Raw genomic sequence first — 15540 nt, 5'->3', positions numbered from 1 at the left:
TCCAACGCCGGCATCTCCACAACATGATCTCCTCACAGGCCCAGGCTGCTGCTGTTTAGTTGGTCCCATGCTACATTGAAGGCTGAAAGCAAGAGAGTTGAGGTGCCGGCTGGTAATCTTTAAGCCACTTCAAAGTAACTCCATGAAGTCGCAAATGGCTTTGAAACAAGTGTTTACAGGCTGACAGAAGTGATCCGGACAGCACAGGCTTTTCACTGTGGCTAACAACAAACTTACAGGTTTCAATTTTTGTCGACTTCCCAGCGTGACAACTTTAATAAGCAATCACTATCCACTGTGCTCTTGCCTCCTATACCCTGGCGAGACACAGAGATTGTGGGTACCCAGATGCTGGCTGTTACAGCTACAACACTGGGTTAAAGTTCAACTGAACTAAATGAACCCTTTGAAAATTTGAATTTGTTTCCTGAAAGCTGCTGGAGGGGAGGGGTTCGCTCGCTTGTGTCTGAAACTGCCTGGGTGAAACCTGGAACAGCGCAGGATGACCATGTTTTCCCGATCGGGGGTCACTTTTCCAGAACTTCACCCTGCTCTGACCCTGTGTTCACCTCCACTTTCCCATTAATATTCTCCGCTAAGGATCAGTAAGGGGCAGTCTCAAAGCATAAGAGCCTGAACAAGAAACTCCATTCTGACAGTGTTAAAGCTAGCATGTTGACCAGTGGTTTACTGTAACTGCAAATACTTGGTCAAAATACGGAAACCTAACTTAGCAACGTGATTTAACAACCACAAGATGATTGCACCTTCATCACAGAAACCCTACAGAGCAGGAGGCCATTTGATTCTGCACTGAGATCCTATTCCCACAATCCCACACAATTACCCCGCTAATCCCTCTAACCTACATATCCCGGGTCAGTTTAGCATGGCCAATCAACTAACCTGCACATCTTTGGACTGTGGGAGGAAACCCACGCATACATGGGTAGAACATGCAAACTCCGCACAAACAGTGACCCAAGCCAGGAATTAAACCCAGATCCCTGGAGCTGCGAGGCAGCAGTGCTGACCACTAGGCCATTTGCCTTGTTCTTGTTTCATTTCCTCACTTATGGATTCTTTGGACATGATTTTCACAGTAGTGGAGACTCTGGATACTTTACAAAATGGCTATTGGGATCTGGAAGTCCTGCTCCATTTCCAACAGATCCTATTTTTGCTGGGAATGATTGGGGGTGAGATGTGACTTCCACATGTGAGAATTCCAAAACTAACAGAGCCATCTGAACCCAATGTGGAGTCCAAACTGACCCCATTTTCACTGGAGCGAGGACCTTATTCCGCAGCGTAGGAGTGACGAATATTTAGAGAAGTTATAAATATGCTTCAAGTCAGATAAGGTCTGTCGAACTGTCAAGCTGGGAAGTTATTTCAATGACAAGTCCATACAAAAATTGAAGTGGGTGGGGGGAACATGGGTAGGCATGGGTTGACAGGGAGTTGAGGGGGTGTCAGGGCTGTAGAGTATCATGTCTCATAGGTCAGAGGTGGGCCTTTTAAACAGCCCGTCTTGGCACTTGGCAGCCCACAGCTGTTTCTGATTTGTGTCCAGGGCTTGCAAGCTCACTCCATTCCACACCCACCCTTTGGAACCAAGGCCTCACCATTCAGAACTCTTTCCCCCCCAAGAAACTGCCCCCCCCAGGCAAGCCAGGAGATTTCTGACACAATCTAGTTGACTCAGGGATGAAAACCCTTAGTCTGCCTTCTTGCTGGTCTTTCCTTTTTTTCTTGCCTATCATCTCTTTTCCTCTCATTGTGTCCTCCTCCATTCCTCTGGTGCTATGCAAGTACAAGTTATTATTGTACTCTTCGCTTACTGAAAAAGATACAAATGCAAGTATGAATAGTGTTCAGCATAAGTTGCAACACTAATTCTTATAATTCAGTGCCATTCGGCTTCTCGCCCACCAGCTGTGGTGCTGTGGAGGTGGTGAGCTGCCGGGGTAGTTTGATCTCTTCACCTTGGCACATGCAGCAGTGAAGTATTTGCAGCATGCAGCACATATTGGATAAAACTGTCTTTAAAATTCTTTCCCCTGTTTTTTTCACTCTGGGGAGGGGGGTGTTGGGAAGCTGACCACTGGATATTTATGGCCATTTAAAATTCCTGGTAACTGGACTGATACTTGTTCAGCAAAACACAAGCGGCATTCCGTGCCAACAAGGTTGGCATGAACGCTGACACACCAGGGGGGGTATTAAGCTCTTTACCTAATAGGTCACCAGTTGAGTAGCTCTCCAATAAATCTCGCCAACTGGAACACATTTAAATGCATTTTTACACAGCGGGGAAGCTCATGTAGTTTAATAAAATGTAACAAAAAATCATGCTAGTTACCATTTTTGACAGCATCGTCACTTGTGCGGATTGCAAAAATCTGCTTTTGAGGTGTAACATTTTCTGCTTCTCGGCTTTGTACAGAAATGTGACAGTCAGAAGATAAATCATAGTTCAGAAATGAGCTCAGAATAAATAAAATTAGAATGATAACTCACAGGCCATTTTGTACTGGAATCAACATTCAGATACTGACAGTTTATATTAAATGTATGTACAGGTTTTTAGACAATCCTAACAATGGCTTTTGATTCAACGTGTTAATGTCAATTACAATGAAGAGTTATTTCCTGCTTTTGCAACAGACTGTCAATGGGGACCTTATGAAGTTAGTCGATTGGTGATTAAATTTCCGGTCAAATTAATCAATTAAGGAGCTTGGAATAAGTGTTGTCCCGAAGCTCTGGGGCTGATTTCCATCCATGTTGCTGGGTAGGCACAGGGAGCCAATGCATTGGATGGCGTTATATTTATTGGTCTGTTTTCTCTCCCTGTCCCCGTGATATCTGGGTTGCTGCCATTTTGGTCAGGATCTTTAGAGGGTTAATGAGGGTGAAAGGTGTTGGGGCCCTGTTGACTCATGTACATCAGGGTTGTGGAACATAAATTGGACCTTGATCCCATTTTGACACATCAATGAGTGGAGAAATGTCTTCGTGAAAACCAACCTTGAAGCAGGGGCCTCAAGCAGGATGTTTATTTGGTTACTCAAAGGGACGTCACCTATTTCAGATCTGGGTAAAGCTTGCATATTTTTTATTGTTATCTAATACATCAGGCAGTAGGCAACACATGCAAATTTCCTGTCCACCATAATGGGCCCTAGAAGATTGAGCAGCACCTGTTTAGATCAAACTTCTCGGTCATTGTTTCTAATTGTACATACAACGTGCTATTGGAGACGTCAATCCAGATTCTCCACTGGCATGTCAAAACTCTGCACTGGGCATTCTTGTGTTCTTTTCTGAAGTCGAGTAGGGGGAAGATGCAGAAACACCACCATTTAACCCTGTCTCTTAGAACTGGTTTAAAATCAACACAGGAAATGATGCAAATTTAAAGTGACGGCAAATTTATGAAGCACAACAGGATATCTGTCAATGCACTCGACCACAATTCTTCCTCCTCCAGTCAAGTAGCAGAAAACCAGATGCAAAACAAGTGATTTTGAAAAATAAAAATACACCAGGTAGTGATGCACAAGCTTATACTTCTGTTTGCAAACAAACAGCGATCTATAGTAGCAATGCAGGATAATGCTAAACTTCACCCAGGGTTTTAGCACACACCATGAATATTTAACTTATTGTACATCTCTTATCTGCTTCGATTAAGAGAAACAAATTTAAATTGTGTAATACTCCACCCAAGTAATTTCTCTGGGGTTAATAATGCAGTTATCCCAGGTCAGGCTGCTTCTCTCTCTTTATGTCCCATTGATTTAGGAATTGGTGATCAGTGGATTCTACATTTTCCAACCTCTGTACAGGGGGAATTAGACCAGCCCCTGATGTTTTGTCCATCCCATCAGTTAGCCCTGTTCTTTATCTGCCTCTTAGTCCATCACCTTCAACTTTTCTAGACAGTAGCAACTTTTTCTGCAATGCCTGCATCATTTACCCACAATATGTTTGTTGCATTTTTCCCGAACTGTAGTCATTACCAGAAGGGCATGTATGCTTTGGAGAGGGTGCAGAGAAGTTTACCAGCATAATGTCCAGTCTGGGGGGTTTTAGACATGAGGAGAGGTTAGCTAAACTCGGATTCTTTTCACTCAAAAAATGGAGGCTGAGGAGAGACTTAATAATGGTCTACAAAATTATGGGAGGCATAGACAGGGTGGATAGTCAGAGGCATTTTCTCAGGGTGGAAAGGTCAACTACAAGACGACACAGGTTCAAGGTGAGAGGGGGAAAATTTAGCGGTGACGTACGGGGCAAGTTTTTCACATAGAGGGTGGTGGGTGCCTGGCATATACTGGCAGTGGAGATGGTAGAAGCAGGCATGTTAGCAACGTTCAAAACGTATCTGGATAGACACGTGAATGGGAGGCAAACAGAGGAATAGAACTGCATATGGGCAAGAAGTAGTGGGTCTAAATAAGGATTAGGAGTCAGCACAGGCTTGCTGGGCTGAAGGGTTTGTTCCTGTTCTGTAATGTCATCTTTCCTTCCTTTCTTCTTTCTTTATTCTTATCCTGCTAATTTTCAACACATGTAACATCATATAACTGAAAAACTTCTGGGCCTTTTCTTACTTTAGTGCTCAAGATACAACTTTTAGTCAAATTGTGTGTGTTGTGGTGTAGGCAGGTTCACAACATAGATGGCTGTGATGACACCAAAGTAATGAAATAAAGGTTGGAAGGAATACACAAAGTCTGTCCACTTGCAGTCACTGGTTTTACACTATCATACTTGCCACCATCTACCCCAATGTTTCTTAACCAGATTTAGTTATAGTATGAGAAGCTGTAGCTCAAAGCAACCATAAGCAATATAGGCCGCAAACTTCCATCCTCATTTGCGGCTTGGATTTTCTAGTGCTGGAATGCCAAATTTTCCATTCTCGCTCGTAACAGGTCCTGGCATGGACGAGACTTAGAAAATCTTGCCCACAGTGACCAAATTCCCTTAGACAACATATGCTAAAGAATGATATACTAATAAGCATATATATGAACGTCCAAATTAGGAGGAGGAGGCCATTTGGCTCTTTAAGCCTGCTCTATCATTTGATTATAGATCTGATTGTGGCCTTAACTCTTACTCTCCTGCCTACTCCTAGCCTTTGATTCACTTGTCAGTTAGGATTCTATTTAGCTCGACTTTACAAATATTCAATGACCCTGCCTTCACTGCTCTCTGGGGAAGAGAATTTCACATACTAAGGACTCAGCAAAACATATCCTCAAGTCCATCTTAAATCCCTTACTTTTAAACTTCTTAATCATGAGCTGTATCCACAAGCCAACTTTGTGTGATCCATGTACCAGGATATTCTGATTCCTCAGTACCACTGAGTTCTAAATCTTTCTCTATTCAAATAAGATGCTGCCTTTCTATTCTTCCTACCAAAGTAGATAAATTCACATTTTCCCGTACTATACTCCAACCAGCAAATTTTTGCCTACTAATTTTACCTATCTTTACAGATTCCTTATGTCCAACTCGTAACTTACTTTCCTACCTTTCTTTGTGTCATCAATAAATCTAGCAACTGTACATTTCGCTCTTTCAAACAAGACATTTACATAGATTTATAAGTAGTTGAGGTCTCCGGACTGATCCTTGTGGCATTCAACCAGTTGCAGTTTACAAATCTGCAAATTACTCACTTATTCCTACTCTTTCATTTCTGTTAGCTAACCAATCCTCTGTCCACGCTACCAGTACACCGAACATAGTAACTTTTGATGTAGCACCTTATCAAATGTCTTTTGGAATCCAGTAGACCACATTTATAGATTCCCCATTATCCACACTGCTTGTACTTGTTTCAAGAACTTTGATAAATTAATGAAACATGATTTCCCTTTCACAAAACTATACTGACTTTGCCTGATTACACTGAAATTTTTTAACTATCCTGCTTACCTTCCTGAATAATAGATTCCAGCAATTTCCTAATGACAGATGTTAAGCTAATTGGCCTGCAGTTTCCTGTCTTCTGTCTCCCTCCTTTCTCAATAAAAGAGTTGCATTTGCTATTTTCTGATCTGATAGGACCTTTTGAGAAACTAGAGAATTTTAGAAAATTATAACTAATGCATCTATTATTCTTTTAGAGTGTGGCACAGTGGTAAGGCTGCACACTGGTAAAGGCGGCACTGTTAGCACTGCTTCCACACAGTGCCAGGGACCCAGGTTCAATTTTGACCTTGAGTGACAGTCTGGAGTTTGCACATTCTCCCCATGTCTGCATGGGTTACCTCAGGTGTTCTGGTTTCCTCCCACACTCCAAAGATGTGTAGGTTAGATGGTTGGCCATGCTAAATTGTCCTTCATGAGTCTCAAGATATGTATGTCAGGAGGATTAGCGGGGTAAATACGTGGGGCTACAGGGATAGGGCCTTGGTGAGATGCTCTTTTGGAGAGTAGGTGCAGACTCAATGGGCCAAATGCACTGTAGAGATTTTATGCCTTGTCAGCCTTTAGTTCTAATAATTTTCCCAGTGCTCTTTCCCTGGTGATTGTTTTAAATTCCTCCCTCTTCTTCACCTCTTAATTTACAAATATTTCTGAGATTTTTTTTGTGTCTTCTACAGTGAAGATAGACAATGTCTGTTGAACGCTTCCACCATTTTGTTACTTCCCATGATTAATTCCCCAGATGCATTCTCTAGAGGATCCACTTCACTTTAGTTCCTTTCAAAAACTCGTAGAGACTCTTACTATTTGTTTATATGTTTCCAGCTATATTTTTCTCACAACTCTAAATTATCCCTCATTATTTTAGTTTTGTTGGTTTTTAAATTCTGTTCAATCACCTGACCTGCCACTGATTGTTTCAGAATTCTTTTCTCTCTTTGAATCTGATACCAGCTTTAACATCCTTAGTTAGCCATGGAAGATGGATTCTTCACCTAGAATCTCTCTCTCACACTGGAATGAGTCTTTGTTCAGTGTTATAAAATAACTCCTTAAAACGTCTGCCAATGCATCTCTACTGCCCTACCCTTGAATTTCCCGGTTGACTTTATCTGGCTGGCTTCATACCCTTGCGAGTGCCTTTATTTAGGTTTAAAGCGCTAGCCTTCGACCTATTCTTTGCTCCCTCAAATTGAATGTGAAATTCAGTCAGGTTATGATCACTGCTATCTCAAATAAGCAAAAGTGAACCACAGACTGGGTTCTCCGACCTTTCTCATAGCTTTGATTTTCCAGTCCCGCTGCAGTGAACAGAGATTTGGCTGACGTCAAATTCTCCATTTTTTCTGGCAGCAGTGGCAGCGTGCGAACAACTGGAGAATTCTCCCCCACAGCCAGAGCTGGAGGATGTAGGAGAAAGGAAGATTCTGGATATTCTTCAATTCCTTTTATGGATTGACCTCTTTATACAGGGGGCTGTGGAAGAGATATATTGCATGGGCTCTCTCAGAGTAGTGTAGGATAAGGGGCACCTCTGCTCAACTGCAATCAAGTGCCAGGGTTCCCAAACGCATGGGGCAGGCAGGTTCCCAAGATGCACCATCTGTCAATCACATCAGGTTGAGGATACAAACTGGGGACTCAACTGTGCTACAAACTTGACTTCAGTGTTCTTTTACTGCTTGGCTGCCCAACTTTTTACCATATATGTGGGTTTCCTCCCATGGTTCAAAGATGTGCAGGTTAGGTGGATTGGCCATGCTAAATTGCCCCTTAGTGTCAGGGGGACTAGCTTGGGTAAATGCCTGGGTTATGGGGATGAGGCCTGGGTGGATTTGTGATCGGTGCAGATTTGATCGACTGTATGGCCTCCTTCTGCACCGTTGTATTCTGTTATTCCTTCCCACCACCCACCCAAACAGCGGCAGAAAGGCATCTTCAATCCCATGTTACTTTTAGGACTGTCACATTTAAAATTTCCTTCCCAGATTAGTGACCGGGTTACAGGAAATTACTTTTATAAATTTGTATAGAATTTTAAAATGTGAGTTTTAAAAAAATACATTTGTTTTTACACGTTTATGCCACTAACGCTTTGGATTTTGACAATTCTGTGAATAAACATGTTTTAAAATATATTGAAGCAGAAAAGTTCATGTTAGTAAACATATGTAAACCCAAAGCAGTTCCGAGTAGCTGGGAATCCCCAATATCTACAAGGGTCGAACTGTTCTCCTGGATTTCTCAGTATTTACTGGATGTTCTGGAACAATCTGACATATATTTTCACACTGTTCTGTGAGATTTCATGCCACACAGTGAAGATAAGAGGACACTACGCGAATGATTCAGTAAAATAAAATCACATCAGTCTATTTCACCCAGTTTAATTTTTCTGCTAACTTGAATCAGATTAGACGCCATATTTGGGGATTTCAGGTTCCCTTGAATGATTTCTTATTTATACACTGTAGCAAATACAGCCTCAAATAAAGCATACAGGGCAGCATGCTGTTTGTTTGGCATTGCTGTGAAAATATGCTTACTGCACAAATACATTCCTGTGGCATGTCCAGGTAGTGGACATTTATTCTTCCTCCTCGCCACACATTTCAAGACATTAGCACACGAGGCTCATGTTGCATTACTCAGAAAAGTATGGAAACCACATCAACCAGCTGCACAAAATTTAGATGATACACCCACCATACCATAACCACTATCCTACATGACATCAACCACTCTGCAAATGGTTGTATCAGCAGTGCACTGTAGCAAAATTAAATTTACACCCAAGATAAACAGGAACAAAAAACATATATATATTTACAGCTGTCATTTACATACAGAGGTCCCAGTATAAAGATTCACATGTCCTAGTCTAAAAAAGGATTTAATTCCCTCTCCAAGAAACATCCATTAGACTCGCCAATGTACTTCAATCAACTGAAAACTCTTGCCTTGATCTCATCTGTTGTTTAACCCAATAATTTACCAATTATTTCCTACTCAATACCAACCTAGATTTTTTTTTAAACAGGAGTAACGATAAATGTTTATGTAATATAAAGATGGAGTGAATCCTGCAAATGCACATGTAGTTTGGTTTAGGATCACCGTGTGCTTGAGCAACTGCATCATCTGTACATTCTCAGCTTTAGCCCAGATACTCAGAGCCTTATCTATCTCTTATGAGTACCTTCTCTTCTGATTGCACACAAGTACAGGAAACTGGCTGATCAGTAAATTTGCACATACTCTCGGGGTCATTTTGACTTTGACATTGTGCAAAATGGATTACATAAATGTTTACATAAATTTTACCGCCAAAATTTCCACAAATTTAAGAATCGGGGGGTGGGGGGGGGGATGTAAAATGGGCTGCTAGCTCACTTCATCCATTTTACAAATCAATATTTCTCCTCATTTCTTTGTAAAATAAAGTGAAGCTAAGTCTGTGGGCATTCGCACAAAAACAAAACCACCTGGGTTTTCGATTCCAGGCTGCATCACTGATGAATGTTAACGCATATGAATGATACACTATTTTTCCCCCTCAAAAATCAATGGAAATGAAAATTGGCAGAGATGTAAGTCATGTAGTCGACTCGCTATCATCCATTTGACAATATTGCAGAGTCAGGATTACGCTCAACATGTGTAAATCTACTGAACAGCAAATCTACAACGAGAAGCAAAATTAAATCCAGGCAACTGGATCCACTAAAATAATCCAAGCACATTTGACATGTTATACCAGATTGACAGGTCCAATTAATTCCCGCTGGCCCACACTATTTTTTCCCAGCCTCCTTTATAGAGCGCAGGCAGCCCTCTGGTACCTGGTGGCCAGATGAGCACTTATCATGCGTAGGCGTAAACAAGTGGCTATTCCACTATTTCATCAGGTGCAGGAATCCAAAACTGAGTTTGCTTCAACCTTAAGAGTTGATGGGTCAGCAGTGGAGCTGTTAGTGTTGTCCTGCTCAAGATTGAACTACCTCAGTAGAGAAACCTGAATGTGGGATATCTGATCCGTATGTCTTGATGTAGCCCCAGGTGTGGTGCCTTCAGCCACAGCCAATTGAGGAAGCTGTTGAATCATATTTTTAGGGCCACAGCCATATGGTAAGATACATGTTCTTATGCGTTTTATCAAACACAATAAGCTGTGAAGCTCTCCTGATGCAAATGTTCTCTAGTCAAGTGCTTTTAAAGTAACCACAAATATCTTCTAATTAGACACGCGTGCGAACCAAGACTGAAAGGAGAACGCATAAAATTTCCATTTACCACCCCCTCATTTTCTCTAGCTTATTTTGAGCTGTCTTTATGTAGATTTCTCCTTCTGTATCACATCAGGTAGTTCTGAACATTAAAGCGATTGATTTCGCACGACAGATCCCTCAATAGATTGCCAGATTACTGCCCCATCCTGGTTTCTTTCTTATTACAGACAGACGTTGCGGTGGAGGCATGTTGCAGCAATGCTGGCATGTTTTATCATTAAGATGCTGCAAGTGGAAATGTTCCTAACATATCCAGGGGGATTTAATGGCCTAGATTATTAACAATTCCTCCTGCGTGTCAGGACTTTTATGCAGCAGAAAGTATGTTGCTATTTTGATACAGTGGTTCATTAGTTCAACGTGATTCTCTTCTCTGTTAAAAAATCCAGCACTTCCTCCTTTCAGGGCTCAGTACAATTTTCAATTTTATAATACACAGCAAAATTCTTTAAAAAAACTGTTGCTTGCCTTCATGCAGAATGTGTTTGCAATGGAATAATTAACAATATGATTCTACCTATAATCTCTCAGACTAAGCTAATATGATCTATCCTGATTCTGTTATGCGCTAAGCAGCATAAAGTAAACCTATGTGGGCTCTCTGTGGTGGCTGCCTTCCATTGTGAGTGACAATAGTTGGCGCGATTTACGTTAAGCATTGCCGGATGTGGCTCTGGAGCTCTACTCTGACATGTCAGTCTCTGCCTCATTTGCTGCGGGGGAGGTCAGTGGGCTGGGAAGGTGCACAACTCATTGGCCTCTGTTTCCTCTGGGCTTTCTCTTCGGCCTGCTGAACTTTTCGCTTCTACTTGTCCCTTCCAAACGTGCAGCCTCCAGAGACCACGGCTGTCAGCGACCATCTCCCAGTTGTCTGTATCAACGTCCCCCAGCTTCATGTCTCGCTCGAACCATTGCCGAAGTCGCTGCCTTATTCCTTACCCTGACGGAATCTGCATGCTCCAGACCTGAGTTGGTGACCTTCTCCTGGCAAGAGATGGCAAGGACACACTGGGGACACAGCGAAGGTGAAGGCTGTTCAACCTTTTCTCTTGCCCAGCATGTTATCCAGGTCTCAGCACTGTAGAGGAGTGCACTTTGGATGTAAGCTTGGGTAGTCCTCGTCGTTTGGGTAGTCCTCAATCAGGTTGCTGCTGTTCCACACACTGCGCCCTTTGATGATTACTGACTTGTAAATCGCTCACCTTCTGGGGTCTGCCCATCAATGATTTGAGATGCAATGTCATGAGCATTATTCAGAAGAATTTAGAATCAAAGTATTTTCAAATAATACACTTCCAATAATGGGCAAATAAATCAAATTACTTACAAAATGCCATCGCTTTTGAAAGCAGTACAAGCAATTTTCAGTTTAAACAAAGTAAAATCAATGACGTTGAAAAGTTGAACTACCAAGGTGGTACATCCCATAATGCCAGTATGTGATTTCTAAAGATCCTGGTTTACTAGTTAGGACTGGTTGCTAGATGTTAGGGATTGTAATCTGAACCAGTATTCTAACAGCATGTGGAACTTTTAATTGCAAATATTTAAAGTAAAATTTCAAGAGGTCTATGTTTTGCATTAAGAATCTCAAGATCTGAGAAAACAAAGAACTAATCCTTCCTACTAATTACTTTCTGATAAATACTACTGTAATTTTTAATATACGAATTTCAAAAATAATGAATTATGGAGTGGAATTTCAGACCCTGCCCCGATGTGTTTCTTGGCAGCAGGTGGTGGTGTGCCTTTAGCCAGTGACAGGACATTCTGGTCCCAGTGCTGTCAATGTCATTTCCCGTTGAATCCATCCCCCCCAATCTGGGGGTGGGGGCACAGGAAGCTCTCCCCCACCAGCTCAGGGTCTGAAAGTCCCACCCTTTTCTTCTTATTTTAACCCGCCACACCTTATCACAGCATAACGTTGGATGCATTAAAAAGTTTACCTCTGCCACAGAAGTTGGGCAAGGTAATATTTTCATCCTGCTCTGTTAAATATATATTTCAAAAACTTACGGATGGATTTGTGGGCCAAAATGTTTTTGAAGATGTTGATGAGATGGTAAAGGTTAGCAAGAACACCAAGATAAGAGAACCTGTCTGCTTTCTTTCTAACAGTGCCACGCATCTTCTGCATCGGGACAAGACCCTGGGTTTGTCATTTCAGCTAAAGGATGACATCTGCAACTTAGTGCTAGAGTTATCAGTCTAGATAATGGGGTGGATTTTACAAGGGAACAGATAACTTGCAGCCAGTCCCCACACCCAATCTAAAAATGGTAGGCACTGAGTTAGAGAGGGGGAAGCCAGAGTGAGGACACCACAGGCTAAGGACATCATAGGCCTCGCGAGGAAAGTGTATCACAGGCAATGATTGCAAAACTCAAGTTAGATGTTGCAAATATTGAAGGCTTCCTTCAGCACAATATGATATATAAAGATGATCAAAGGGATCAGGCAGATAGGACACCCTTGTCCCTATGCCCAGTTTCTTATCATTGAGACAAGACTGCTTCCAGTGACCATGAGATACCCAGAAACAACTCCCTCCGCCAATTCTCCCTCCAGCCTCTACACAGTCTCCCTGATCAATAATTGGGAATTTCCTGGGGGGGGAAATAAACTGGAATCGTTGAGTGGTACAGAACCGGACATGAAATCTAAATCAAAAAGGACCCATTAGTCTTGAATCAATTTAAAACCAAACCCAAACCACTCTTCCTGTTTCATCTTGAGACAGCAATGTCTGTCAAGCAGGAAATCTCCTAACATCAAAGCGATGGGAAATATATGTTCAGAGTCAGTGCAGGCTTGATGGGCTGAATGGCCTTCTTTTGTCCTGTAGGGATTGCATGGTTCTATAACATCCATGTACTCAGCTAACAACTTGGCAAATTATAAGTAATGGAAGGGAATTTTTTTTTATTTGGAAGTATCCAAAAGTTACATTTCGCAGAAGTTTAAAATGAAATTTTTCCTTTTCTTGGTCTGATGCTTTCTTTGATAAAAGAGTTGGCACAAGGTGTTATCTTCAGCACAGTAACAAGATGGAAGGAGTGCTGGAGTGGCACAGTTCACAAGAGGTCACATCGGAAGCAATGCATGACAGACAGCTGACTGATTTTATTCATCCAGATTGGCCTTAATTAGAAAACGAGTGACTAATTAAGGAATGCATTTGTTAAAAGCTTTTTTGAAGAAAATAGACTCAGTACAATCTTGAGAAAACAGTTTCTGAGAAGATATTGTAGCAAGGATCTGGATAGATTTCTTGCTGTGCAACGCATCTTGCCAAAAGGATTAATCTATGCCTTGTGTTAACAAGTAGCAGTGCACATTCCAGGATATTATATCCTCCAGTCAGCCAGAAGTTCAGCAAGCACTTCGTGGTGTGAAGTTATCATTTCAGTTGGTCTACTGCTATATTTCATGTGCTAACAATAATTGCTTTACTCTGTCCCCACTATTACTTTTGCTTTTGGCCATTGATGGACATGAGGAAGTGAGGAAATCAGACATTGGGGCGGAATTCTCCCAAAAAAATTCTAAGGCCGAATTTTACTGTCCCGCCTGCCACAGGAATCAAAGCAGATGAGGGACAGGCTACGGGAAGGTCTGTTGACCACGGGCAAGATTTTATAGATTTGGGATGAGAGAGGCCATAAAATCCCACCCTAAATCTCGAAAGCTGGAGTATTTCACACTGGTTTTATCAGAGGGAGTTCAGAGAAGAATCTCCCAAATTCTGTGCACTGCAGAGGCCACCAGCATGAATATCAGTAAATTTCAGGGGACAGAATCTATCCATGCTGGAGAGGCTAAATTCAGCACGCTGAGGGGGCCACTGCGCATGTACCAATCTGTTAAGACTGAGATTTGCCCATGCTCAGGTGGCCCTGCACTGATGCCACTCGATTGCTGGGCAGCTCAATCGCTGGCCAGCCCCACGATGACAGAACTCCACCCCTCCTCCCCCCATGGCCCAATCGCTGACCCCACGACCATTCCCGGGCGAACCCCAGCCCCCCACTCTGAATCCCCCCCACCGCAACCGCCCCCCCTCCCCCGACAGTAATCGACCATTCCACAATTCAGACCCCCAGCAGGCACCCCCTCCTCGGCTGACCCCCTCAGCCCCAAGCACACCCTGATCGCTGGCCTTGCTGCTTCCCCCACCGATCCCTCTGCAGAGTTGTAGCATGACTCCACTTGGCTCTGCCTCCATCATACTCCACCCCTTGACACTGCCCAATCCCCAATGGGCTGTACCAAGATGTCCCCTGGGCATCTTGCAGATAATGATGTCAGGCAAGGGCAGCGGCAGCACTGGACAAGGGTGGGGGTGAGGAAGACGCATCTCGCTGGGCAAGGATGGGGGGAAGCAGAGATAGTGCTTCAGACAGTGATGTCAAGGCAGATGCAAGAGGAAATGCTCTGCAGACAAGTGATGCCAGATGGTGGAGGGGAAGTCCACAATGCAACAGGATGCACACCGAGTGAAAGTGTAGTTCAGCACAATGGTTTCAAAAAATGGAGCCTGCTGATTGCTGGATGACTGGAAGCCTTACGGAGATTGTTCTGGCCCATCAAAAGGCAACATATTTACACATTCTACAACGCATGCTCTTATCAAGTGATAGTGAATAATTTGTTTAAACAGGAGTACAAAGGCAGAGTTTCAAATGATGACACTTGACTGAAGTAAGTTCCACAGTACTTGAACTAGAAAATTAGAAAGGAATCAACGTTCCTCCTCACCATATAAGGCCATTGTTATTATTTAAAATGACAAATCTAACATATGCTGACTTTTTCTCTGAAACACTGCTTTGATAAATTGGTTGGTGTGTGGGGAGTGCTTTTTATCAAAATTATGAGAATTAGGTCACACTTACCGGTTGAGGCTGTTCCGCAATACAGCAATTGAAACACAACCAGAATTCACTCATGATTTACAGTCCAACGCCAAAATGTCCTTTCAGTGGCACAGAATCCAGATTCTATATCCCAGCGTGGTCCAGCTGTCCTTCACTGGGCAGGTAAGCGTGGGCAATACTGAGATAGCAAAGTTCCTTCTGGGATAGGCAAGCAGTAAATGGTGTAGCTGTGGGAACGAGCCAGCCGGTCCGTGTTGGAAACTTCACTGAGGATTTGGGTCACCTCACTTCCGGGGCTCAGAATGATGACCTGCAAGAAATTAAAATGAAAGTAAGGGTGAACAAAAAGAAATGATGAACTGTTGAGTGTTAACGGTATGGATTATCATTAACTGAAAGCTCAACAGTCTGTTACACCA

The 15540-nt window shown here is 42.6% G+C and overlaps 1 protein-coding gene across 5 annotated transcripts in view; it reads right to left on the bottom strand.

Annotated features, from left to right (window-relative positions):
• cdc42se2 (CDC42 small effector 2) overlaps positions 1-15540 on the bottom strand; it is a 179583-nt gene that overhangs the window by 35167 nt on the left and 128876 nt on the right. For all 5 annotated transcript variants that reach the window (XM_080189667.1, XM_080189668.1, XM_080189665.1 and 2 more), the window contains one exon: positions 15140-15431. In XM_080189667.1, the coding sequence (XP_080045793.1) occupies positions 15140-15193 (54 nt within the window). In that variant the 5' untranslated portion in view covers positions 15194-15431. The remainder of the gene's footprint in view (positions 1-15139; positions 15432-15540) is intronic.

This window comes from Carcharhinus amblyrhynchos, chromosome 5, assembly GCF_965287045.1.
Source record: "Carcharhinus amblyrhynchos chromosome 5, sCarAmb.v2.hapA, whole genome shotgun sequence".
Lineage (NCBI taxonomy): Eukaryota > Metazoa > Chordata > Chondrichthyes > Carcharhiniformes > Carcharhinidae > Carcharhinus > Carcharhinus amblyrhynchos.
Note: the sequence above shows the minus strand (reverse complement) of the source record. Positions and strands in the feature narration are given on the sequence as shown.